This window comes from Podarcis bocagei (genome assembly GCF_964188305.1).
Source record: "Podarcis bocagei genome assembly, chromosome: 12".
NCBI lineage: Eukaryota > Metazoa > Chordata > Lepidosauria > Squamata > Lacertidae > Podarcis > Podarcis bocagei.
Genome location: NC_138137.1, coordinates 19,281,206 through 19,308,441, shown reverse-complemented (window position 1 = coordinate 19,308,441; position 27,236 = coordinate 19,281,206). Strand labels below are relative to the sequence as shown.

Here is a 27,236-nt window from a genome sequence, read left to right as displayed (position 1 = left end):
GTTTAAAGGATTTCCACTTCTCTTCTTCAAAATAATAACATCTTCAAAATAAATAAAAGAAGATGCTATATTCCATGAAGGTTCACTTACCATCAACAAGGGATGGAATGGATCGCTCATTGTCTGAGTTGGAGAAAAGAATCAACTCCTTGTTGATGAAGTCATTGTAAGTGAGATGTTTTGTTGCTGTACCATATAGAAATTGCTAAAATAAAGAGAAGCCATTATTACTTTAACATCGACAGAAATAACATTTGCAACTCCATCTTAGTTCTGTACTGAAACAATACCTCTGGTAATCCATGTAATCGACGCTGTCGTCTATCTTCCATGAAATTTGTCAGCCACTCTTTTCGGTCATCAATTTTTTTCTTACTGAAGGCCTACAAACATTTCACATGCTATAATTAGATAAAGCACAACTAGGGGGGGAAATGCTGCAAGCTATAAAAGAGAGACAATTGTGCACATGGCCAGAAGGTGGTGAATATGGTTTCCATGTTAGCTTGGCAGACCTACATTTCTGATCCAGACCTGATATAAGTTAAACAGCCTTCCTTTAAAATAATACTTTTAGAGGGGAATCTTCTACTGTCTGGCTGAGTTAAATTCAGTCCAGCAATAACCTCAGACCAGCAATATCATGAAACATAAGGAGTGCAAGAGTCTGCTTTTTAAACAATGCAACATGATTGAAACAACCTCCAAGATGTCAGAGTATCTTAAATATTGGGCTGACTGAACTTGACTGTTGCAGTCTCTCTATGAGCTATTTTATTAATTTTTAATGCCTGTGTGCACTAATTTTCTGCAGTTTTTTCCTGCATGTCTTGCACGCTCTATCAAGGTGATAAAACAGAAATAAGGAGGCAAGGATAAATGATTCCAGTACTAACAAAACAGGTAAGAGTCATGTAACAAACATAGTAACGTGGAAAATGTTTGTCAACTCTGTGTCTACAGTTTTTCCTCCACCCAACATTACTAGACCTGTATCCTAAACAATTATTGTTTATGTATTTGAAATTAAATACTTTACAAGTAGGAACCAACAGGAGAGGAGAATAGTGAACTAGAAGACTGCCTCCTTCCAGGGGCGTGCTGAGGCCACGCCCCTGGGATGCGTGCCATAGCCTCCTTCCCAAATTATTCTGCATGGTGGCTCCTTACATTGGCTGAGCATGAAGTGAGCTGCATTTGCAAGCCTTATAGCCAACCCAATGTCCTCCCCCCACCCCCAGCTTCACTTGTTTTCTACTCAGCAGGTACAACTTATCGGCACACTTACATGCATCTCCTACTGTGGGAACCTTGAAGTCATAGTAGACAGATCAATCGAAGAGTCAACTCAATGTGGTAGAGTATTTTATTTTAAAAAACTGTATGAATTCAGCATTAATAGCAAACTAACTAAAGCAACGGGGCGCAGGTGGCGCTGTGGGTTAAAGTACAGAGCCTAGCACTTGCCGATCAGAAGGTCGGCGGTTCGAATCCCCGTGACGGGGTGAGCTCCCGTTGCTCGGTCCCTGCTCCTGCCAACCTAGCAGTTTGAAAGCACCTCAAAGTGCAAGTAGATAAATAGGTACTGCTCCGGTGGGAAGGTAAACAGCGTTTCTGTGCACTGCTCTGGTTCGCCAGAAGTGGCTTAGTCATGCTGGCCACATGACCCAGAAGCTGTACGCCGGCTCCCTCGGCCAATAAAGCGAGATGAGCGCTGCAACCCCAGAGTCGGTCACGACTGGACCTAATGGTCAGGGGTCCCTTTACCTTTACCTTAACTAAAGCAACAAGTGTCCTAATGATACTATATATAAATTATATGAATGATATTATATAAATTATATCCAGAGTACAGTTCTGGTTGGTTTCACAAGAGTTAGGAAAGACACAAAAACAGAAATCTAAAATGATCAAAGGGCTGGAATGCCATCCAAAATGGGAGAAAATGTTTGGGGCTTTTAGGGGAAAGAAGTTCACTAGACAGAGTTCTATATAATTACAAATGGCAAGGAGATAACAGACAGCAAGAAATTAGCGCAGGAGGTTATTTACCAATGTAATGGCGGCATCATCTTCAGGACCAGCATATCGAAATAAAATTCGATGTCTCTCCATATCTGCAAAATATTCTTTTGCTTCTTTAGAAGTGCTGGTGCCCAAACCTACCCCAGAGACAAAGAAAGAAAAAATGCCAGTTTAGTCCATCTTCCATCTCAACCTTTTAAGAAATTAATTTTAAAGCTACTTGAGGACATCCTAAGAGGCAAAAGATAAAACAGCTTGCCACCAGTCAATAATTACACTTGAAGAAGTCCAAAGGTCAATTTAGCTGAAGTTAGTAACGACTAAGTCTCACTGAACGCACTGAGAGTAGTCTCAACTAACTATTCCATTGGTTTTGAGTTGAGGCTATGATCCTATACCTGCTTACCTGAGAGTAAGCCCCACTAAACTCAGTTGAACTTACTTATGAGAAAACATGTAAAGACCGGGCTGTTAATTATTAATAAGTTTAACTGGACTGGATCTCAAAGGATTTGGCACTTGGCTGTTGGGCAAGGAAGTTAAAACACAAACCTTTGTAGTACTTTATTTTCCACGCTTTATGGTTCTCCATATGTTTTTTCCATTCATCAAATTCAGGAATACTATAGAAGGCAAGTTCCTGTTTATTTTTGCTTGCCTTAAAAACAAAAGATATACAAGTTAGATCCTGCAACTATTTTTTTATTCAAGTTTATGAAAATTACATTCAAAATAGATTGCTGTGGGTGCAGCAGCTCGCCCCCCATCTCTCTCACACATTACAGCTAATGATCAGTACACAGCTCCCATGCCCCCATTAATCCTTCTCTCTTCATGCACCACAAGTTATTTGAGGTCCAGATCTTAAGGAATTGGATTGGGGAAGAGAAGAGGCCTAGATGGAAATATGGGAGATGTGTTCAGCCTCTTCCCAATAATGTCCAGGCAAAATACTTCTTCCAGTGCTTGGGATTCTATCCTCATGCAGCGAATGCCTGTGCCAATGCTAAATAAATCACAGTTCCGAACATATTACAGCATTTGTACAAAGCCTCAATTTGATAAACAAATGGAACTCTCTAACCCAGAGTTCCCTTTCCAAATTCCCCAAAGTCAGAAGAAAAAATAAAAGGCAAGTTAGTTCTACCACTTCTTTCTATTTCAACTTTTCACATTTTTCTTTTGTTGGTATATTCCAAGAAAGGGTTTGTATGTATCTGAGTTTATTCTCTTTCCTTTTGTCACTTTTTGCTTTAGGATATCATTCAACTCAGTAAGGTATCTATTCCCTGAATATATATATTTTTACTACATAGAAGGATGTTGTTTTGAAAATGTTTGACATCAGAAAAGAACATGATTTTTTTGTCCCTGTATGTTTATAATTAGTGTCAGAAGAATGTGTACTTACCTTTACAATTGGAGTGATGAATTCTTCAAGAAATCCATGTTTCAGAAGGGAAGGCCAATTATGATGAATAAAATTGATCAGCAAGCCTTTAATGTGAGATCCATCCTGATCCTAAATATAAAAAATAAATGAAATGTCAAGGCTGAACAAAGGCAGAAGTATTTTTAATTTTTATTTTATTTTAAACTCATTTATACCCCACCATTCCCCCTGACAGGACTCAAGGGGGCTAAACAAATATGAATGTCTGAATCACTAAGGAGCAAAGAGGGGGTGTTGCCAAGGTGGTGTGAAATAAAGGCTGAGAGGCAGCCAGGCAAGTGATATGAAAAGTAATACAGAGATGATAAGGAGAACAGAATTATCTTCAAAGCAACATGGCAAAGTGGGATGGGTTGTTTGAATTCTAAATCTTTCACTGACCTGATCAGTCATGATCATTATTTTGCCATATCTTAATGTTTTCAGAGACTCTGGATCTTCATAACTTTTCTTGTATTGTAGACCTACAATTTTTATGATGTTGTTAATTTCTGCATTTTCCATAATCTGTGTAGAAAGTAGAAATGGAGGCAAGCAACAGTTTAGCATGTATCTATTACACAGAGACATACATATGTGTGTTATATGTGTATTATGTATACACTCATTAGCCACCTTCTTAAATGGTGTTTCCTTACCTGTTTGTGAGATGCTTCTCGAACGTTGAGAATTTTGCCCCTGAGTGGAAACACGCCATATCTATCTCTTCCAATGACACCTAAGCCAGAGACAGCTAAAGATTTGGCAGAGTCTCCCTCAGTTAAAATCAATGTACAATCCAAGGAATGTTTGCCACCTTCAAATTGGGAGTGGGGGGGAGGGGGAGAGAGAGAGAGAGAAATTAAGTTGACGAAATCTTCAGCCAAGACTATATGCAAGAAAGCAACACACAGTTAACTCAATTTTTTAAAAGCAACTGATGACTGAAAAGGCAGAGATGCATATTTGACATGATTTGCTTCTTTTAATCAACAATTATATAAGAAAGTGTTTCAAACCCTTTGTCCAGAATTAATCTTTCAGTGGCAAACAATATAAAGAGGAAAAGAGAAGCTTGCTTTGACATAATTGTGCACAGTGTGAAGACATTAATGCTGAAATAGGGACATTTTTACAATGCATCAGGAAAATGTATTTGCTCAAAGGGAAAATATATTTGTTCAAAATTTCGAATATATGTGTTGGTCATTTAGTGTTTTTATTAAAAAATAAAATGCATATTTTATACAGGTAACTATGCTAGAAGACAGTTTGCTCTTACCAGCGTCATTAGCATCATCAAGTTTTGGAATGCCCTTAATTTTGCTGTGTTTCACTGATGAACATTTTTTGTTCAGCTGTGTTTGTGCCTTGAATTTCACCCAATTCAGGATGCTTTCTACAATACCACAATTAGAGGCCTGTAATACAAAAAATTAAAAAATCAAAAAAAATCACAGTCATTCTTAGGAATACAAAAAAAGGTTCACACTGAAAAGAAAAAATATACTGAAGTGTCAGGATCCATTTCTCTCCAAGAATGATGCATTGCCTCACAAAAGCAGTGTCAAAATTTATCTTGTGTAAAATAACCTTAATATTTTATTTATTAAAAAGGGTATTTTACAAGCAAAACCAGGAAGACTCTAGTAATTCATTACTTTCTATTCAGCCACATTAACAGTCATTTCTGAACAGTCAACACTGTCATACTTGAAAACCATATAAATCTGAATGTCATAGTTCCCTTCCTTCATGCAAAGAGGACTGCATTTCCCATAAATATATCAAATAAATATGCAATACTTACTGCTTTGAAAAACTTCTCTGATAACTGGCATTTGGACCCAAAACTTTTAGGCTGAAGTGTCATGTTCTCTTTCGTTTGAGAATCAAAAGACGGGTTCTCAATGAGGCAATTAATAAAAACCCATATGTGGTTCTTTACCTGTTCAAAAAGCAAACACACAAACAATAAAGGAATCAAAGATGCTGAAATGATAAACCTTTTTATCTGAAACGAGGACAGACCAATATTTTTCTCTGAAGCGTGGATCAACTTGCCTGGAATGGTTTCACTGAAACGCCAGCTTTGTTCTTTTTCTTCACCACCTCTATCAATTTTCCAACAATTTGATCTACAACATAATCAACGTGCCTACCACCCTTAAAATTAAAAATAAAAGGAAGTCAGTAAAGAGAGAGAATTAAACTTTAGAATTACTAATTACTAATTTATCTGTAGTTTCCACAGGAGGGACAAAGAAATAAGATACCCAGAAGTGTTTGCTCTCTCTCTTTCATATTCTAACATCTCTAAACTAGTAAAGATGCATGTGTACACATACACCACAAGCATTCTCTCTCTCATTCGCGCGCTCTCTCTCTCTATATATATATATTTCAATTCCATGAACTGCATATGAGAGCTTAAGACAGGCACCCCCAAACTCGGCCCTCCAGCTGTTTTGGGACTACAATTCCCATCATCCCTGACCACTGGTCCTGTTAGCTAGAGATGATGGGAGTTGTAGTCCCAAAACAGCTGGAGGGCCGAGTTTGGGGGTGCCTGGCATAAGATATGTGAGAGCACAGGATGTTACAAATTACCAAACCTGGAATACATACCATGGGCATAGTTCTGTCTTCCCAAACTTGGTGCCTTTCAGACATTTTGAATTCAATATCCATCAGCCTCAGCCAATGGTATGGGATAACAAGAACAGTCATCCAAAACACCTGGAAGGCATCAGGTTAGGGAAGGCTGGCATTGTTAAAAAGTGTGAATGTTGCAATAAACTCAAAATAACCTAATCTCATAGACAATGGATGCAGCTATTCATGCCTTATGCCAGCCTCTCACCTTTTTCGTCTACTAAGGAAATTTATTGCAAAATATTTAAACTGAATGTCTTCTTTAAAAAATTGAACTGACATAGTGCTTGGGAATTAAATGTTGGACATTTTAAACACAGTAACATGACATTCATGAGTAGCTTAATGCCACATTTCCCTTTTACCAGTTCAACCACTGTAAATTATGTAAAACAACTCACCTTTGTGGTAGCAATACTGTTCACAAAGCTAATTTGCTGAAATCCTTTCTCACTTAAAGTGAGACATACATCCCAGCGTTCATTTGCAAGTTCATGGATAACTTTCAGAGCAACTCCAGTTTCATCCAACTTGTCTTTTACGTAAAGATCAACGTAACTACGAAAACCATTCACCTGTGATTTTACAAAATTAATTACTTACTGTTTTAAAGCACACAAATACAATTATGGAAATAATTTACTAAGCCTCTTACAGGTAGTTTCTTTCCATTAAACATAACTTTGACCCCTTTACATGCTCCTGCCAAATCATAAGCTCTTCTTGTCATAAGGGCCACAGTATCTTTGTCAAGTTTTTCCATCTTAAATTTAGCAAGATCTGGTTGGAATGTGACACATGTGTAGTCATCGCCTTCAAAATATTTTATTTTGGCATCAGAAGTCTTCATCATATTGTTCATCCAAGTCTTTGTTTAAAAATGAGAGAAAGAGAGAGGGAGTACATGTCAATAGCAATCTTTCTATATTCTACCAAAAAAGGTGCATAGAAGAATGTTGATTATTGCAATTTGCAGGTAAGTTAAATCTGTATTCAGGGGCAGTACAAAGAGCTTAAGCTTTGTCCTTCAAAAATAAAATAAATACCACCCCAACATGATTATAAGCAACAACATGGCAACTATAACGTAAGTATTTCCTATGTCATAACTGATACTGCTATCAAATAACTTGACTGTGGGCCACTGCATTATTGATTCAGAACGATTATGGAGTGACTCCAAAATTAAATAAATCACAAAATTATTTTAAAAGTTTGCTAACCTGGAAGTCAATCATAATTTCCGAACAATTTTTGTTTTTAAATTTTCCTGGAAAATTTCCTAGTGTGAATACATAAAAAAGGTAAAGGACCCCTGACAGTTAAGTCCAGTCGCGAACGACTCTGGGGTTGCAGCGCTCATCTCGCTTTCCTGGCCGAGGGAGCCGACGTTTGTCCGCAGACAGTTTTTCCGGGTCATGTGGCCAGCATGACTAACCTGCTTCTGGAGAAACCAGAGCAGTGCAGGGAAACGCCGTTTACCTTCCCGCCAGGGTGGTACCTATTGCACTTTGACGTGCTTTTGAACTGCTAGGTTGGCAGGAGCTGGGACGAAACAACAGGAGCTCACCCTGTTGTGGGGATTTGAACCGCCCGCCGACCTTCTGATCGGCAAGCCCAGGGGTCAGTGGTTTACACCACAGCACCACCTGCAAGCGCCACCCGCAAATGTGAATACATAGAAGTTCATAAATTACAAAATAGATAGTTCAGTTAAACATCTTCATCCTATGCTGCAACATATCTGTAACAGCAGCTTTTAGGTGAAAAAACAATACATGGCAGATGCCATATTGAGAAGGCTAGAAATGAGGCTCTATTTTATCTCAAAAGATATGGTAATAGCTGTCCCTTTTTTAAGGGAAATTCCCTTATTCTGAATAGGATTCCTCACAAGAAAAGGGAAAAGTTGACAGCTATGAACAACAGCAGTGAAGAATATTTTCCTAAACCAGGCCAACCACCTTCTTGTGAGAAGATAAATCAATTTACACGCACACTGACCAGAAACTGAATGTACTGAAAAAGACGACACAGGGTTCTTCACAATAGTAGTTTTTGTTAGTTCTCCACTAGGGTTAAGGCAATTAAGGAGAATCACACACGTTTCTATAGTTCTATGTTAAGAACTTTTTCAAACAAGACAAAAATCCTTAAGATGCAAATGGACCAAACATCTTATTGAGCGAATTGGTATTTTCACAAGAATTACAAATGGATATATTTTGTGCAATATAAAGCTTTTAAAAGGGGGATTTTTTTCAACCAAAGAGGGTAAGTCCAAAGAATTAAAGGGAAACCAGCATACCTGTTTAAAGCTGTGTTTGTACTCCTTGCAAGCAGTTTCAACTGTAAACTTTGTACTGAATATATTACAAAGTTTTGCACCATAGCCATTACGACCACCTGAAAAAACAAGGGAAAAACATTTAGAAAACAATTTATCCCAAAATTTTGCTTGTCCTACTAAACATTTCCTAATGATACTAAGTGTGCACAAGGGATTCCAGTAAGTATACACATTATGTATTAATGAAGGACTAGGAACTGTCAGCTAGAGGAATGTCAAATTAAATCTTGCATATACTTTATTGCCAACCAAAGTATTTCCCTTCTATCAAAAATAAACCAATCATTACAAAATGATGACAACAAATTAGTATTACTCCTCTAATAGGTCCTAAACAAAATGTTTACCTGTAACTTTTTTCTCATCATCATCATAATTGCTGGAAGTTAACAGCTGTCCAAAGATTAAGGCAGGCACATACATCTTTTCTACCTTGTGTTCCACAACTGGAATGCCTTTTCCATTATTCCAGATACTTATAATATTTGATTCACTGGAGATGTAAATAAATATTTTGTCAAAAAATATTTTGTCACACAATGTTGAATTTGCAAACACTTAAACACACACTGTTGCTGTCTAATAGCAACAGGGAGAATTCCTCTGTACCAGGAAAAGTGAGTACTGATCACACTGTACTCAATCTCTTTTCACAGAAAAGGTATCTACACATTTTCCCCATAATCTTACTTTAAAAAAGAAAAGAAAAAAGAAAGCTCAGGTTTCAGGGCACATTTCAGTCAAAATATAACAGTGTAACTCATGGATTTCACAAATACAAAGCCATCCTTAACCCAACCTTACTCAGTTTTCACATTGACTATAGCCTCAAAATACTTTACAGTTGTACCTTCGATCTCGAATGCCTTGGCTCCTGAACAAATCGGCTCTCGAACGATCAAAACCCGGAAGTGAGTGTTCCGGTTTTCGAACATTCTTTTGGAAACCAAACGTCTGATGGGGCTTCTGATTGGCTGCAGGAGCTTCCTGCAGCCAATCAGAAGCTGCGCTCTGGTTTTTGGATTGCCAAGGGGTGGAAAGGAGATAAATTTCCATCAAGTGGCAAGTTAAACTACTTGAATATATGGAACTAGTGAATATGACGGAAAAGAGCAGGGATAGAACGACCCAAAAGTTTAAAAAGGAATGGGAGATCTAGAGGCAATATTTAAAAGAACATTGTCCCCATATTAAAACTTTAGAATGCTTTGAATAACTCTCGGAATTGCATAAGGTATAAAAAACACAAATAAGATATAATACAGGTTAAGTTTATTGAAAAATAGAGGCAGGTAACAAGGAAACAAAGAACCCACACCAAGGAGGTTGGAAGTCGATGGCTGAAATGTGTTTGTGTTTTCACATTGTACTGTTTTTTTTCTTTCTTTTGTTGCGAGTTATGTGCTATGTTTGTGCCCCCCCTCCCGTGTGCCTGTGTCGATTACAAACCAATAAAGATCAAATTTAAAGAAGCAGCAGCAGCAACAGCACCTGCGCTTTGGTTTTTGAACGTTTTGGAAGTCGAACAGACTTCCGGAACGGATTCCGTTCGACTTCCAAGGTCTGACTGTATATACGTACTATAAGATGGAAACAAAGAACTATGAGCAGAAAGAAACAATGTATTTGGTCTAAACCACAAATTCTGAAAGGGCAGTGCCAAAGTAACCAGGGTTGTCTAAAGATTTACACTATATAAAAATGAATAAGGAAAGCACAGGCTGTAGGCTATAAACTGTAGCAAGCAATGAACAGTCCTGAGAATAAGCTTGTGCAAAGTCTTACACAATAACTGTTCTGAACTGGGGTCACCTTTATCATGTATTGCTATTCCACCAAGTGAAGACCCCTTCCATGAAAAAATGCTTTCTGCTAGTGGAAATGCACCTTTGGTGTCACATGAATGTTTTCTGCTTTGAAAAAACAAAACTGTTCGTACTAATGAAAATCTGTATATGTTGAGTACTCAATGAAGTACCGTATTTTTCACCCTATAAGACACACTTTTCCCCCTCCAAAAATGAAGGGGAAATGTGTGTGCGTCCTATGGGGCGAATGCAGGCTTTCGCTGAAGGCTGGAGAGCGAGAGGGGTCGGTGTGCACTGACCCCTCTCCCTCTCCAGGCTTCAGGAAGCTTCCTGCGGGAGTTCCTCCCGGGCTCCCCCGGCTTGCGCAGAGCTGCCTCTTATCCCGAAGCCCTGGCGCGCTGAGCAGTCGCGCCAAGGCTTCGGGTAGCTGTGCGCAAGCCATGGGAGGGCTCCCCCGGCTTGCGCAGAGCTGCCTCTTATCCCGAAGCCCCGGTGCGCTGAGCAGTCGCGCCGGGGCTTCGGGTAGCTGTGCGCAAGCCACGGGAGGGCTCCCCAGGCTTGCGCAGAGCTGCCTCTTATCCCGAAGCCCCGGCGCGCTGAGCAGTCGTGCCGGGGCTTTGGGTAGTTATGCGCAAGCCGCGGGAGGGCACTCCCCCGGCTTGCGCAGAGCTGCCTCTTATCCCGAAGCCCTGGCACCCTGAGCAGTCGCGCCGGGGCTTCGGGCAGCTCTCCGCAAGGCACGGGAGCCAGACACCGGGCTCCCGCGGCTTGCGGAGAGTTGCCTGCACGCTGAAGCCTGCGCGCGCTGAGCTCAGCGCGCCCAGGCTTGGCGCAGCTCTCCGCAAGGCATGGGAGCCCGGTGCTGGGCTCCCACGGCTTGCGGAGAGTTGCCTGCACGCTGAAGCCTGTGCGCGCTGAGCTCAGCGCGCCCAGGCTTGACGCAGCTCTCCGCAAGGCACAGGAGCCCGGCGCTGGGCTCCCATGGCTTGCGGAGAGTTGCCTGTTCTGGGGGCTGGGGTCGGGGGAAGCTCGGGCTTTATTTTTCCCCTTTATTTCCCCCCAAAAAAACTAGGTGCACCTTATGGGACGGTGCGTCCTATAGGGCGAAAAATACGGTAAACTCTTAAAAATGTACTCAGTTTTATATCACATTCCTTCGCTCTAAGTACTCTAAATAATGCAAGCCAAATTTTACTTGGACATGTCAACTACAAAAAAATGAATGCCCTTTTCTCAGGTAAATTAGAAAAAGAAGTTTACTTACGGATCAATTGTTATTTTAATACATGTCATATTCTTATCCCTCTGTTTATTGTCTGCTGCATTTACTAAAAATGAATAAACATTTCTTAGTGGCAGTAAAAAAACTTTACCTAGTTAAATATCCAACCAACTTCAACTAGCTAAATATTTTTGTATTCACATGCAACACATGCTATACCTCTGAGAAACTTTAACACATCATTTGATCTTCCTGAAACAGCCCACTGAGTTCATTCAGACCTTTCTAGTATGTTACTTATCACTGCACTCTTATATTCTGATGTCAACGGCCCCAACTTTACTCTTTTAGTTTTTCTACTTTTTCAATATCAAACATAATACCAATGGATAGTTCACACATTATACCAGTACCAGTTTTTCAAGATAAGCCTGTCTCCCCAATGTGATGTGATCCCTGGCAGCTGAAATGTTGCAGCTCACAAATCTAGAAGAGAAATCTGTGACTCCCGAATTCATGGATTATGTTCCCAGGCAGAAGAGTAAATCAGTAAAAGGCTACTCAAATGTACCAGTTAATTCACCTTAAGAAATATTAGTCACAAAATACACTATGACGCACTTCTAGTTAGTTTATCCAGTTCTTAGTGGCATTATGACGTGAAGAATGCCATTGTGACACATACATTTTGTTTTAATTTTTTGCTGTTGCTGTTTCTGCAAAAGAGCTATGAAACATGTAAGAGCCTGCTAATAAAATGTGGTAACTCTACTTGCAATTTAGTAAATTGTGTGGAATACCATGATTAAAGGACCAGCCATACTTTGGTTATTGAATACTTCTGTGCCAGTAAACTTTATAGACAATTTATTTTAACAGAAAAAGTTGTCAGACATCTCAGTCCTCTTTAGTTATACTACAGAGATGGTGGTGGGGAATAATATAGGCTTTCAGATGAATAAAATGGTCTAAAATCAAGTATTATGATTCAGAGTGAGGATCAGGATGACAATTTCCCAGCTTTTTAGTATGCTTGAATATTTTAGCAAGCATGTGCCAATAGCTAATATGAAATGACAACAAATAAATAAAATTGTACATGGTATTGGTGATGGTACAGTAGTTCTTTCACTGAAGTTACTATTGAGCTAGATTCCCGATGTAAAATTATTGCAAGCTTGTAAATATCCACTCACTAGTCACCTGTGACAAGTAATATTTATCTTCAGATGACCAGGGTAAGGAATCTTTACAAAAGTTGGCATTTTTATCTTCTTAGGTTCACAGACAATCAACCTGAACATGGGCGAATAGGAGGCTGGTAAAATACTTTATGAGCTAATAACTTGTGTTGATTTATTTGTGAGCCTCAGTTATGGTGTTCCCAATGCCGCCATAATCCTTGATCATACAAAATGTAAAACTGAAAACCTCACCAATGCATAGTTCTAGTGTTCCATATAAAATTAAAGGAATTTTAGGTTGTTGTGATGGTACATGGCCATTATAATTATGATTAGGAGACAGGGAATAAGCTGTAGGATTGTTTGCTGGTTTCCCATTCCCCTCCACCCTTGACAATGGTACGGTGTTATGCAGTGGTGAGTTTCTTGAATCAGCAAGAGGTTATACTAGATGACCCTAGAGGTCCCTTACAATGCTGAGTTCCTCAAAAATTACTATGGTTAACTGTGAACAGATTGCACTCCTTATGTACCATTTGGATCTTTGCAAATTCTGGACTGGAAATACACACTGAACATTAATCAGTTCAAAATTAGTATAAGCCCAAGTCATAGTTAAGAGCAGCAGGGGTTGAATGGAGGGAATTTGTAAACGTATGACCCTGAAAGAAGGGAGCATGCAATCCCACAATCTATTTTTACTCTTTATCGTGGCTGATTACTAACATGTTTTTACCAGTTCTAAATTCTCCTAAATTATTCCATTGTAAGCACTTTGAAAATGCTTAGGATGCTTAGGATAGCAGAATATCACAATTATAAACACTTACCAAGAATTTCATCAAAGATCTTGTATAAGCCAGGTACATAGGTAATCTCTCTACAATTCATTCCTATATCTTCATCAAACACCCACATCAGCTACACACAAAAACACAAAAACAAGAGTTTACTTTACTGAACTTTAAAATAAATATTTACTGCTATTACTTTAAATATTCACAGAACATATGTATTTTTAATTCTCAGCACTGTTTTTTCTCTGTATCCCTCCCATACATTTGGACTGACATAGGGGGGGAAACCACACAGAAACATTGCTTGAAACCTTCAGCTACAGTATAAATACTTGCTTTAAATAAAGAGAAAAATAAAAATTACCTGAGTTACAGGTTCCACTGAACCAATGTATGTATCAGGACGGAGGAGAATATGCTCAAGCTGAGTCTTTTTCTGATAAACTCTCTCAACAGACATCTTCTTTGAATCATTCTTATTCACGTGTTCAGGTTCTTCCTTTTTTGAAGCATTATTCTGATTATCAAAAAGTGTCTGAAATAAAAGGAGGAAAGGTAACCAAACTATACTGATTCATCCCATTCTACAACCGCAAGTAAGAACCTTTTCCATGAATAAAATAACTACAGCTTTCTAATTCTTCATTGTGTAAAGACTTTGGGCTAGTAGCAATGTTTGTTGCCACTAGGGGAAAAGATACAAACCAAGAGGGAACTTTCTTGATGCATAGAGGACATGCCTCCATATTGTTGGCTTTGGTAGAAGATTTTTTTTTTAATAATATGGGAATTTATCTGACCTATTACTTTCTGCACTTTCTACTGGGTCATGTTAAAGATTTCTTTCCACCCCTCTATACAGGAAATATCCCCACACCATAATACAAAACGTTAAAAGTGCCCTCACTTTAAAAAGGGAGGGAGACTGCCATATAGGGTTGGTTCAAAGGTTAACACCAAACCATGGTTCGGCACTAGGCGAATGAGCCTTCAGCTCACACACTCCATACTCCGCAGGTTCCCAGTTGGTAGCAAAATGTATATTTTGATATTTAACCCAAAGCAGCACCTGGTTGTCACAAACTAGGGAGAGAACAACGGAGAGGAAGGAACATGTAGGCCTGTGACACCTAAAAGGCTCAGGGCAAAATTGTGGTTTAGTTTTATCTCTGAAGCAGTGTTTGAAATTAGCCATGCTCAAAGCGCATTTTGCAACTGGTGCAGGTCCGATTGCAGGTTGGCAACTGACATCTCCACCGGGCTTTCTTAAGCAGGTAAGCCGAAGAGCTTATTTATTGCATTTAAATCCCACTCTTTTTTGCAAGGAGTACATGGTTCACCCCCCCCCCCCAGTTTATTTGATGTTTCAATGTATTGTAAACAGCTTTAGATTGTTTTCTTTAAAATATAAAGTGGTATATACGTGACATGAATAACACCAGCAACACCACTGAAAAAGTAGCACTGGAACCAGATTCAAAGTGCTAGCTACCTTCAGAACTGGGGGTGGGGGACTGTGGCTCTTCAGGTGCCTCGGCCAACATTACCAAACATCAGAGATAGTATGAGTTACATTTCAGCAACATAGGTTTCTCATACCTGCTTTAGAGCACTCCATGGCCTATATATGCTAAGAAGTTGTTCTTCCCACATGATCCCCAGCACACACATATGGCTACTACACCATCTTGGCTATGAGTCCTGGAAGGCCTGCTCCCTGCCTTGCAGGCCTTTTTCCTCCTGGCTTGGGTGAACAGGGCCCTGACTGACTCCAGCTACAAAAGTTGAGGCTGCTGAGCAGACTCTTTGGCTGAGGTATATTTCAGGGAATGGTTTTTTTTGGAGGGGTGTTGCTGTTTTATATCTTTATTTTAAATCTTATTATGATTTATGTGGAAATTATTTAATCTGGTTGGGTACTTTTTGATTTTTTTAAACATTCTTTATGATTTCTATGACTGCAATTGAGGTATTTTTTTTCATATTGTAAGCCACCTTTGAGCAATGTGTTAACTATGGAAAGGGGACATACAAATGAAATGATGTATGCATGAATATGTACACAGAATAGAACATCTGAAGGTTTAAAAATGTGACAGGACCAGAAACTCTGGTCTAGTTAACATCTCACTTTAAACCAGAGTAAGGTAAAGGTAAAGGGACCCCTGACAGTTAAGTCTAGTCGCGAACGACTCTGGGGTTGCGGCGCTCATCTCGCTTTACAGGCCGAGGGAGCCGGTGTTTGTCCACTTCGCAGACAGCTCTTCTGGGTCATGTCGCCAGCATGACTAAGTCGCTTCTGGCGCAATGGAACACCGACACCAGGGCAGCGCAGTAAAGGTAAAGGTACCCCTGCCCGTACGGGCCAGTTGTGTCCGACTCTAGGGTTGCGTGCTCATCTCGCTCTATAGGCTGTGAGCCGGTGTCGTCCGAAGACACTTCCGGGTCACGTGGCCAGCGTGACGAAGCTGCAGCTGGCGAGCCAGCACCAGCGCAGCACACGGAAACGCCGTTTACCTTCCCGCTATAAAGCGGTACCTATTTATCTACTTGTACTTAAGAGTGCTTTCGAACTGCTAGGTGGGCAGGAGCGGGGACCAAATGACGGGAGCTCACCCCGCCGCGGGCATTCGAACCGCCGACCATACGATCAGCAAGTCGTAGGCACTGAGGTTTTACCCACAGTGCCACCCGCATCCCGACGCAGCGCAGTACTGCTTAACTATAGTTTAAAGGTGAACCACACAGAGAATCATGGTCGCTTCACTCCTCCTATTCCTGCTGCTCCATTAGTAAGAGCTAAGCCATGGTTTGCCTTAGTGTAGTCTGAACTCAGAAGTGTAATTTGTCTCTCTCCCAAAGCACAAGCTGTAACCAAGCTCATAGCTCATGGATTACGGGGAGGGTGGGGGAGAGAGAAACCACAAGCCCAGCTTCAGACAGAACTCCAATACAAACCATGGTTAGGCTCCTATAATGCTGCACCACCACAGAAGGAGTGAAGCGGCTGTGATTTTCTCCCTCTGCACCAGCATGCTGCATTTTAAGACATAGTTAAGCTTAACCAGAATTCCAAGTGGTATGTGAATACGGCCAGTCTTATTGTTGTTCCAAGGTTGTAAAACACTTTGTAATGGCAAACTCTTATTATGTTTTAGACAGTTATGCAACGTATTATTTCAGCAGTCTTGTGAGATTCCCACACATTTTCTTCAAGTCACCCACCTTCCACTCCCTTTAGATTAGCTTTTCCTGAGACTTTGCTATGGACCTCTGGTTGGTCGCCCTGTTTAACCAGGGGGCCTGGTAGGAGTTTTTCCCAATTGGCTAAACTGGCCCAGCCTCTTGGATTTTTTTCGCCTACCTCGTAGCAACCGTCACAACTTTCGTGGTATTTGGCATTGGAATGTGTTGTTGGTGTTTCGGGGGGCAAGGTGTGGCCATCGCCTTCCCCGACAATTTTGGGTATTCCGCTACAGGAATCCGGTGGTCGTGGATCCTGTCCGATGCCCGTGTGGCGGGGGGGGGCATGGCATGACCCTCGGTGACATCAGGAGAGAGCCTATAGTTGTATTAGCATCAACAGGTTCCACCTTCTGGTGAATAAACCCCCTTTGGGCTCACCCCTCTCCAAGTGGGTGGAGTCTAATGTTCCGTGGTCCAGTGCCTAAGCCAATACCTTCTCACATGCTGTAATCCATAAAGTTGTGTCCTTTTCCTTACCCATTAACCTTACATACTGTGTCCACGTGTCTTTATTCCCCAAGCGGGGATCGGGTCCTCGAATCACAACGTATTATTTCAGCAGTCTTGTGAGATTCCAGATCAGACAAAGCTCTTATGCCTTTAAAGCACTGTGCCTTTTTCAACTATTTCTTGGAGGTGTGGTCAAACATATATTTTAAACTGCATTGAAGTGTCTACTATGAGGTTTAATTTTTTTAAAATGAACTACAACTGCTGCCTCACTTTTCCTACTTCTCATTGTCCGAGAACACCAAAATAGCACTTTAAAAAACACACCAAACCAATGAGTACAGTACTAATGGTAATGTTGGGTTTTAATTCACAAAGCCTAAGGTTGCAATTCTATGACTTGGGACTTACTCCTAAGTCAGCATATACAGATCCAAGATGTAAATGTGTTAAATTGGCTTGAGGACAGGAAAGGCTTCTACTCATAAGTTGACAGAATAGTTGGTTTGTTCCCAAATTATGAGACACTTATCACTACCTTTAAAGAAACCACCTTTTATTAGTTCCTAGTAAAAGGTCTTTAAGGTCATAAGTACATAGGGTATAAAATATTCTGATGTTCATGATTCAAACACTTTACAACTCCATCAGAAGAGAAGCTGTCTTGTAATATCTTAAAGTGATGTTTCTTTACGTACACACGAACCATATTATTTTACAAAACTATGGAACAGATGGTCCAGATCAGGTTCTCAGCTTTAACAGTTACACATTCTCTGTATTATCTCCTTGATCAACAACTAATCACAGATGGAAACATTTAAATATTTGCAGCCCTATACATCTCTTTGGGCACAGATGTCACCTGTTATATATGCTTGCAAGAAGAAAGTATTAGACCATCTTCAGCTGCCAGTAGCTATGGGAATTAAGGCTGCATTTGTTCCACCACTTCATAAATTAAATGCAGTTTTGGACTTGGTCTGCATGTCAGCTGTATTGTTTGTATGTGTCACTTGAGCATAGTAATAGATACAAGCTTTTCGAATGTCAGTGTGATTTCAAGCAAGCAAATGTATGGCCAGCAAAAGATGGATAGATGGATAGTACACATGTAACACTAACCCATGGTTTAGTGCTTTGTGCATGAGCTGGAAAAAGCCTGAAGACACATGCACACCCCATGAGATTTTTAGTGTTTACTTTAAGTTTCCATGCAACCTGGCTTTTAGGTATCATGGTTTAAAATAAATACTGATAGGTTTCTGAACAAAACAATTTGAAACCCGTCATGAAGCTGGCTTGATAAACCAAAATTTGTTTTAAATCATCGCCTATTGGGCTGCTACACTAACAAGCCAGGATTTGTGGAAAGTAAAACTTGTATAGAATTCCATCAGACCATGTGGGAGGGGAGCATACAAGTCAAGGCTCAAACATAGCACTAAGCCACGTTTTAGTGCTACATACATACATACAAGCCAATTATTTATTGCTCATCTGAGCAAAAATGGATGAAGTCTTAATATTTCGTTTACATTTCTTTTTCCCCCCTTTCCTTTCTATAAGAGGCCGCATGGATCAAATCTACCATGACTATATGCGTATTTGCTCTGGTTCTGTATTCTAGGAATGTGCTATTCCAAGATGTATTACTGGCATGATGTGCAGAAACATTCAATGTGAGAGTGCAGAAAATGAGGTCTTGCACAGGAAGCACAATAAAAGCTCTAGTTGTGTACCAATCTCCTTGCTTAAGGGGTTTTTGTTATGACAAAAAAGTTTTGCTAGAGAAGCTAATGTTAATAATGTATATAAAGCTAATGTATATAAAGTTAATGTACTTAAGGTCTGTATATTCCTTTTACAGATACAGTCTCCCCAACTTCTTTAATACACTGTAAATTGGCAAAGATACAAAATAGATTACAGCAGATACCTCCCCTTGGATCGTTACATCCAGTACTCACAATGGGGAAAATCACTGTGAATCATTTCCAGTTTTAACTTTAATATTTATTGAAAAGAAACAGTTTACTCAACTTCCACAATTTATTCAGAAAAGTTTTGAAGGTATAACTTTTTTTTAAAGAAATGTAATTAAGTTTTTATACTAATATCAAAACATATTTAACGGGTATACAGAATTTGGGGGGGTTCCATTTAAGGATCCTAACTCCACTGCTTTACTGGTGTTATCCATAAGAAATTGCAAAAGGCATATCTGCCAAGGACACTTGTACTAGTTTAACTCTGAAATGTAGTCATAATAAATAGTAATAATCTGTCAAAGACACCTTTGAACATTAATTCTTCCTTTAGCAGAGAGCTCACTATGTCTAGTGTTTGAGGCCTTGCCAATTTTTACCTACACAGAATCACAATTTTAATACAAATATGGTAAAGCAATGAAAGATCACTTTGAAAGCTGAAAGAACAAGGACTATGGAAGTAGCAGACAATTACAGCAATACACACAAATAGCAATACTTTTTAGGAAAATGATTTAGTGCTCATGTATCACAAATGAAATAATCCCAGCCCTCAACTACTAAATTCAAAGTGCAAGTTCAAAGATAGTTGGGACTTTAGCTGGAACACTAATGCCATTGTGTCCATACTAAATGTTTTGCTCAATTTGCATTTCTGGACATATTTTTTTAAAAGTTAGTGGAGTTAATACATCATCCCAAATAGTGACCCTTATTACAGCTCCACTTTCAAAGTTAATTTATTAAAGAAGCAAGACTAGAAAGCACTTAAGAATGACATTCCCTCAAAACTTTCCACTGGCTGGATACATGCACCTGCAAGTGCATCTGATAGATCTATGAGATTGACTAACTGTTTCAAATGCAAGTAGGCATATCTATCATCAGGTCAATCTGCTCATCAGAAGGTGGGTACCACTGCTATATGAAGCAACAAGGTGAAGACCATCCCTGCTCACAAATCCACTTATACAGTCCAGTCTACTGCTTGACAAAGCAAACTGGGACATTTACATTAATATCAGTTCTGCTCTTTGCACATGTCAACTGTTCCTCCAGCAAGTACAACAGAAGAACAAGGAATAGTTTGCCCTCCTGGTTATAGAAACATAGCCTACTTGTCAGCAAGGATTGCAATATTCCACGAGTTGCCTGGTGCCTTATTTTTAAAGCGTGGCTGCCACTATGTACCTAAAAATAGGCATCCTGGGACACACATAGAATTTGCCACTTTTCAATTTATAAAGAATAGCAACATTGTCTTTCCTTTACAGGACACCTGACTTAAAAGTGGAATGGAAATATTTTTGTTTTCAGAGCAAGAGTCCTAATGAAGTTAGGGTAGTAACATTGTAATACTAAATGAAGCGCTAGAGTAGCAGCAAGCCCGTTGAAGAAAACTGCTCCTTTACACCATTGTGCTGTGTTGCCTTTTCTTGCCAGTTACATTAAGGAAGTGACCCTGGTTTGAACTCTCTGCTGAACAAGAGAAATAGAAGTAAATGACTGATTGGGGAACTGTATCCATTCAGCTATCTGCTCCCTCCTGGGGTCTTTCCAAATGGGATTTCTTTCAACTGGGCCAGAAACAGCATATCACAACCTCTAATCTTAAAAAACCCATCGTATGGCTTCATGACCACTTAACTCTCCCTTTCCCACTAAATTTTCCCCAGCAGAATACTCACTGTATTTTTATATCAAGATCCAAAAGCTGATCCTCTCATAATTTACCTATTTTGTGTAGGGATGGAGCTAAAGGCACATAAGGACCCCCGTTTTCAGAACTGTGGCCCAGCTGGAGAGACGGTTCACTTTCAGCCTGCTAGTTCAATGCTAGACGCGAAACAAATCTAAGAGGCCTTAAAAACTGTTTCAACCTTTCCACTCTGCAGGAATTGCGGGGTGGGGAGACCCCTCTTCTTATCAACTGATCAACAGAAACAAAATAGCCATGTGTACTCAAGAAGCACACTGAGTAAGAGTCAGTAACACAAGTGGGTGCCACATACCCCCCCTTTAACTCTGCGAACCCCTGGCAGGCCACACACCCGTCCCGTCCCGTCCCCCCAAAGCCAGCAAGTGAAGGTCCCATAGCAGCAAAGCCAAGGGCTCCCATTCCCTCGCCAGAATCAGCAAACACCCAACCCTGTACTTTCCACCCTGGAAGCAGCCTAGTCCTCCCCCTTCTCCCTTTCTCTCTGCATCCCCATTCTCCATCCCTGCAAGCATCTTCGCCGCTCCTCCATTATTTTCCCCGAGGCCTTCCGCCTCCCATTTCAAGCCAAGCCTGTTAAAGGAAAGCAACACCGCCGAGAAGGGAAGAGAAATCGAAAGAAAATGCCAAGGCAACTTACCACCCAGGTTAAACCCCCGCTGCCGCCGCCGCCGCCGCCGCCTCCTCCTCCTCCTCCTCCGCCGCCGCCTCCTCCTCCACCACCTCCTCCTGATTTTGCCATTTTTTGGCCCTCACCTCAGTATAAATAATTATAAATATATATATATATCTACAAAAGCCTTTTTTCCCCCAAAAGAAAAGTGGGGGGAGGGGAGAGGGAAGCCACCCGCGGCCGGCACAGGGCTGCAGGCGCGCGCACGCACACACACGCTTCTCTCATGCACCGCAGATTTGGGGGGGGGGGCGGCGTGTGTGTATGGGGGGTGGGGGGTGTTCCTTCCCACACAGAGAAAGATCCTTTTCCCACCCAGCGCGCGCGCCCGCGCGCCCTCACACACACACACGCGCCCTCACACACACACGCGAGCGCGCGCAGTCCGACGGGCCCCCAAGGTTGCCCTCACGCTAATGCGCGCGCGCGCACCCACACAACGAACAACCCCCTTTTTTTCCCTCACACACACACTCTTTCGCTTTGTGGGCCGCGCGCCCGGCCGGCCGCGCGAACACTCACACCGCAGGCTCTCCTCCCTTGTCCCTCCTCCCTTCAAACGTCCAGCACGCAGGCGCGCGCCCACGGCCACGCGCGTAGTACCAACCCCCCCCCCCGCCCTTTCCTGTCTCTATAGCTGGAGCTGAGGGCCACGGACGTTTTATTTCACGTTTGAGCTTTTCACCTCAGCCTAAAATAGATAGATAAATAACGGCCGGCCGTCTGAAGGACGGAGTGAGTGTGTAGAAGGGTGACAAAAAAACCACCTTTCTCTCTCTCTCTCACACACACACCCGGCCCGTGAGGGACCAGAATATGTCTTTTTTAAAAAAGAGCTCCTTTTCCGGCGCTGTTCTCGGCGGAAATGTTGGGCGGCGGCAGCGTAGACGAGAGCCGGCTTGAGGACCTCGTCCACACGGGCAGCTGAGGAACCCGCTCGGCTCCGAATTGGGAAGGAAGGACCCGCGGAGGCGGGCTCGGGGCGGAATTAAAAGGCCGCCCGGCCTAACCGCCAGAGGCTCCCTGCAAGCGCCGAGGCCCCAAAGCCTCAGACAATAACTGCGCTGCCCCTCCCCCCGCCCCACTGCCGTCCAGCATAAACCACCGCAGCCACCGAGCGCTCCCGGTTCCGCCCTTCCCTTCCCTGTCAACCAATTAGTGCCGCGCAAGTCTCATTTTCGGCCAATCGTTTAAAAAGAAAAAGCCCCCGTCAAACGGGCGTGCCTACGTCACCGCGTGCGGCAAGAAGACGCCTGCAATCGCTTGTACTTCCCCAATTGTGGTGAGGCGAGCCGGGAGGCCATGGCGCTGAGGTAAAAAAAAAAGTACGGGAGAGCCACTGGTGCCTGGTAGCTTCAGCTCCGGGGGTCCCGGTCCAGGTCAGGGACAAAGCCTAACCGCCCGCCTAGACCAACTGAACTAAGCTAAGCGATTTTAGTACTACTGGACCCAATGGGACCCGCGTAAAGACGCATAGGGAAACACGTGTATAGCGATTCCTGTTCCTACATGGGTTTGTGCACTTGGGAATAGCTCTTCAAAACACGCCCGTGAGGAAGGACTGTTCCCAAACACGATAAATCATAGAATTGTAGAGTTGGAAAGGAATCACGAGGGTCATCTAGTGAACCCCGCCCCCCCCCCCGGCAATGCAGGAATCTCAGCTAAAGCATCTATGACAGATGACCTCTGCTTAAAAACCTCCAAGGAAGGAGACTCCACCACCTCCGGTGGGAGTCTGTTCTACTGCTGAACAGCTTTTACTGTCAGAAAGATTTTTTCCAAACGTTTAGCTGGAATCTCCTTTCTTGAAGCCATTGGTTCGAATCTCCTAATCCTCCCTCCAGAGCAGGAGAAAACAAGCATGCTACCACTTCCATGTGGCAGCCCTAAAGATATTTGAAGATGGTTATCATATCTCCTCTCAGCCTCCTCTTTTCCAGGCTAAACATACCCAGCTCCTTCAAGCGCTGCTCGTAAGGCTTAGTTTCCAGACCCTTGATCATCTTGGTTACTCTGCACACGTTCCAGCTTGTCAACATCCTTCTTAAATTGTGGTGCCCATAATTGGACACAGTATTCCAGGAGTGGTCTGACCAAGGCAGAATAGAGTGGTCCCTTGGACACTATACCGGTACTTCTCTTGATGCAGCCCAGAATAGCATTAGCTTTCTTTGGTGCTGCATCACACTGTTGACACATGCTAAGCTTGTGGTCCACCAAGACCCCTAGATCCTTTTCACATGTACTGCTAGTAACCCAGTTGTCCCCCAACCTATATTTGTGCAGCTGGTTCTTCCTGCATAACCTTAAATTTGTCCATATTGAAATTCATTTTGTTCGCTTGCGCCCAGTTCTCCAGTCTGTTAAGGTATTTTTGAATTCTGATTCTGTCTTCTGCAGCATTAGCTACCCTTCCCAGTTTGGTACCGTCAGCAAATTTGATGAGCATCCTGTCAATTTCTTCATCCAAGTCATTTATAAAGATGTTTAATAACAACGGGCCCAGGACAGAACCTACGGCACCCCACTTCTCGCTTTTTTTCTAAGATGATGAGGAACCATTAATGAGTACTCTTTGGGTTCGGTCAGTTAACCAGCTATGAATCCACCTAACAGTTACCTTGTTCAACCCACATTTTATCAGCTTCCTCACAAGAATAAATGGGGGACTTTGTCAAAAGCCTTACTGAAATCAAGATACACTATGTCCACAGCATTTCCCTGATCCACCAACTTTGTAATTCCATCAAAAAAAGAAATCAGATTGGTCTGGCATGACTTGGTTTTGAGAACCATGGTGGATCTTAGTAATCACAGCATCCTTTTCCAAATGCTCAAAGACCAACTGTTGAATTATGTGTTCTAGGATTAATAGTATCAATGTCACCAAGTTGATAGTTACCTGGGTCTTCCTTTCTCCCCTTTTTGAAGATGGGAACAACATTTGTCCGCCTCCAGTCTGTAGGGACCTCACTTGTTCTCTCTCCAACAATTCTCAAAGGCTCTGAAATTACACCCAGAAGCTCCTTTAGTACCCTTGGATGCAGCTCATCAGGCTCTGGAAATTTAAAGTAGCTAGGTGTTCCCTTACTACCTCGTTTCCTATCTTGGGCTGCAGCTCCCTCATTACATCATTTATCTATGACCCTGAGATTAAGAATCTCATGCTCTACTAACTGAGCTATCCCATACGAATCTGAGATAAATATTTCATCAAACACCTTCAGTTTATCCTTTTCTTCCCCCTGCCCTTTCAGTGGTACTTTCCTGGTTTTGTGCCATTTTTCTCAAGGGCAGTCTGCTGAATCTTAAACTAAGTCAGGATGTTACAAGAACATGGATAACTGTGGCACAACTATGTTTTGTCTAGGAGGAGCTGCATCTGTTACAGAAAGGCCTTTTGTGCACAAATACATCCCAAGCAAACCAAAGACCTCCCCAGAACCAGCTAACAGCAGCTCCATGTTATGTGGATTAAGCTTCAGTTTATTATTTCTCATCTAGCCATTAGTGATTCCAAGCTGTCATGCCTGATTCAGGTATAAAGAAAATATAGTTGGGAGTCATTAGCATATTGTTCACATCTCATTCCCATTCTCCAGACAATTTCATCCAGAAGTTTCGTGTAAATGTTTATGTAAGATAAAAACTTGAGGTTTCAAAGCACAAGTGCCATAGCACCAAACCACAATTCCCTCAGTCTTCTGGAATGTGCACACCAGGAAGAAGCAGAACCACTGCAAAACAGTACCTCCTATCTCCATCCTAGAAAGATCATCCGCAAGGATTACATTTTAGAAGAATCGAAACAAGCTAATGAGAGGTCTATGAGAAGCCACAAGACCACACTCCTCTGTTTTGTGTATTTATTTTACTTATTTTATGTATTTATTTTACTTATTAAATACATACACTTCCCTTCATCCAAAGATCACAGGGCGGTTTACAGTATAAAAACACAAAATACAGAACATAATAACAAACAAAACAATACTGTCTGCCACCAGTTTAAAAGGCCATAGACTGTTTAATTAGCCAAAGGCCGGGAGAAAAGGGATTTGTTCGCCTGGCATCTTTCATCCATTGCAGATTATTTGTGAAGTGCCAAAGTCACACCTGAATACAGACTGAAATCAATAATCAACTTCATCCAAGAGCACCCAGACATATGCAGACATAACTAATTCAAGCACGTTTCTCCCAAGAAAGATTGGCATCCAGCCAGTATTTATTAAAATTCCCTGTTATATACATATATAACCTTTCAAAATCCCCGTACTCTGAAATTACTACAAATAAGGATCTGCATAAGGCACTACAAATGTTTATGTGTTGGAAACATAAACATATATAGAAACATTTTATATCCTGCTCTTCTATGAAGAAGTAACTTGGGAGCCATTGCCTCTGGTTCAGAAGGTCTGGTTGAGAAAATGTGATACCATTGTTAAAACAGCTGTACTGCCTGCCCTACCTTGCCCAAGCCAGGTTCAAAGTTCTTGTATTCATTTGTAAAGCAAGTTAGATGTAGGGTACCTCAGGGATTACCTGAACACTTATATCCCAGCTTGATCACTGAGCTTATCTACAGGAGCATCACTGGCTGTTTAGAGTTGGCAAGCCTCCTTTGACAAGAAGAAACTGAGCCTTTGATGTCATCAGCCCAGTCCTGTGGAATACTCAACAAATAGAGATTTAGCAAGTGCCTTCTGTGCCAACTTTTACATGCCTGCTGAAAACTTTTCTATTCAGCCAGGCCTATGCAGGAAATTAAGAGTGCATTCCCCCCAAATGGGTTACTGACTTTTGTTTTTAACTTTTAGCTTGCTATGCATTTATTGTATGGTTTTATCTTATTTTCCAGATCATCATCAGAGCCTGCAGAAAATGCAGAAATAATGGTCTATCACCCTACAGGACTAGACAGCCATGCATGTCAGGTCATGGGAAGAATGTGATGAGACATGCTTATGCATTCACGAGACTCTCAGTTCAGGCTGTGGCAATATTGTGTTTCCCAAGACACACAATTATGTTCCACCATTGTCAAACCAGTATTACAGCTTTCAGGCATACGTTCCTGCTGTGCTCAATTCATATAATAAACCTTTATTTAGTGCACCCTAACTTTTATGCACAACACCATTCATTTATTTACTGAAAGTATTTTTATGCTATACTTCAGCCAAAGAGGCTCCCAGAGCAGGCTTAAAATCTACAACACAGGACACACAAGGCAAAAGCAAACCCAGGTACCAGCTCTGAATGTTGCAAAGTTCTTAAAGAGATCAGCTGGGTCTCAAAAGTTCAGGGAGAAAAGTAGCAAAAAATGAGCTAATCTCTCAGCAGAGTGGATGGAATAGCTCTGCTTCCCATCTGATGGAAAAGAAAAGCCACATCTCTTATATAAATGGAATATAGGACATTAAATGTGCAGCAGAACGAGCTACTAGTTTTAGCCTAAGCTTTTATGAGTCTAGGTAGTTTCCTAGTCTATGGAAACTGATATCATCAATGGAGGCTGGGGGCCTTCCTATAGATAAGCTGAGGAAGTGTTTTACAATGGAGGTGGCTAGTTGATGGACTACAATTCCCATCATCCTTTACCAGTGGCCATGCTGGCTGGAGCTGATGGGAGTAGGAGTCCAACAACATTTTGAGGGCACCATGTTGGCTATCCCTC

General features: G+C 41.5%; 1 protein-coding gene and 1 long non-coding RNA gene across 6 annotated transcripts in view; one reads left to right on the top strand and one right to left on the bottom strand.

Moving 5' to 3' along the window:
- TOP2B (DNA topoisomerase II beta) overlaps positions 1–21,809 on the bottom strand; it is a 43,700-nt gene extending 21,891 nt beyond the window's left edge. For 2 of the 5 annotated variants that reach the window (XM_081164270.1, XM_081164269.1), the window contains exons 1-18: positions 21,518–21,808; positions 13,838–14,008; positions 13,507–13,597; positions 11,535–11,598; positions 8,810–8,955; positions 8,421–8,518; positions 6,768–6,980; positions 6,514–6,687; positions 5,522–5,623; positions 5,268–5,405; positions 4,740–4,878; positions 4,117–4,274; positions 3,860–3,985; positions 3,437–3,547; positions 2,578–2,683; positions 2,053–2,162; positions 291–383; positions 91–205 (exon numbers count right to left, since the gene is read on the bottom strand). In XM_081164270.1, the coding sequence (XP_081020396.1) occupies positions 91–205; positions 291–383; positions 2,053–2,162; positions 2,578–2,683; positions 3,437–3,547; positions 3,860–3,985; positions 4,117–4,274; positions 4,740–4,878; positions 5,268–5,405; positions 5,522–5,623; positions 6,514–6,687; positions 6,768–6,980; positions 8,421–8,518; positions 8,810–8,955; positions 11,535–11,598; positions 13,507–13,597; positions 13,838–14,008; positions 21,518–21,619 (2,257 nt within the window). In that variant the 5' untranslated portion in view covers positions 21,620–21,808. Of the gene's footprint in view, positions 1–90; positions 206–290; positions 384–2,052; positions 2,163–2,577; positions 2,684–3,436; positions 3,548–3,859; positions 3,986–4,116; positions 4,275–4,739; positions 4,879–5,267; positions 5,406–5,521; positions 5,624–6,513; positions 6,688–6,767; positions 6,981–8,420; positions 8,519–8,809; positions 8,956–11,534; positions 11,599–13,506; positions 13,598–13,837; positions 14,009–21,517 lie in introns of those variants that run through there. The other 3 variants (XM_081164271.1, XM_081164268.1, XM_081164272.1) reach the window with 3 other exon arrangements.
- Positions 21,810–22,072: 263 nt separating this feature from the next.
- On the top strand, positions 22,073–26,680 carry LOC308570223. Its single transcript, XR_014000997.1, has 2 exons — positions 22,073–22,863; positions 26,418–26,680. It is a non-coding gene; the product is annotated as an uncharacterized lncRNA (long non-coding RNA).
- The last annotated feature ends 556 nt before the right edge of the window (positions 26,681–27,236 follow it).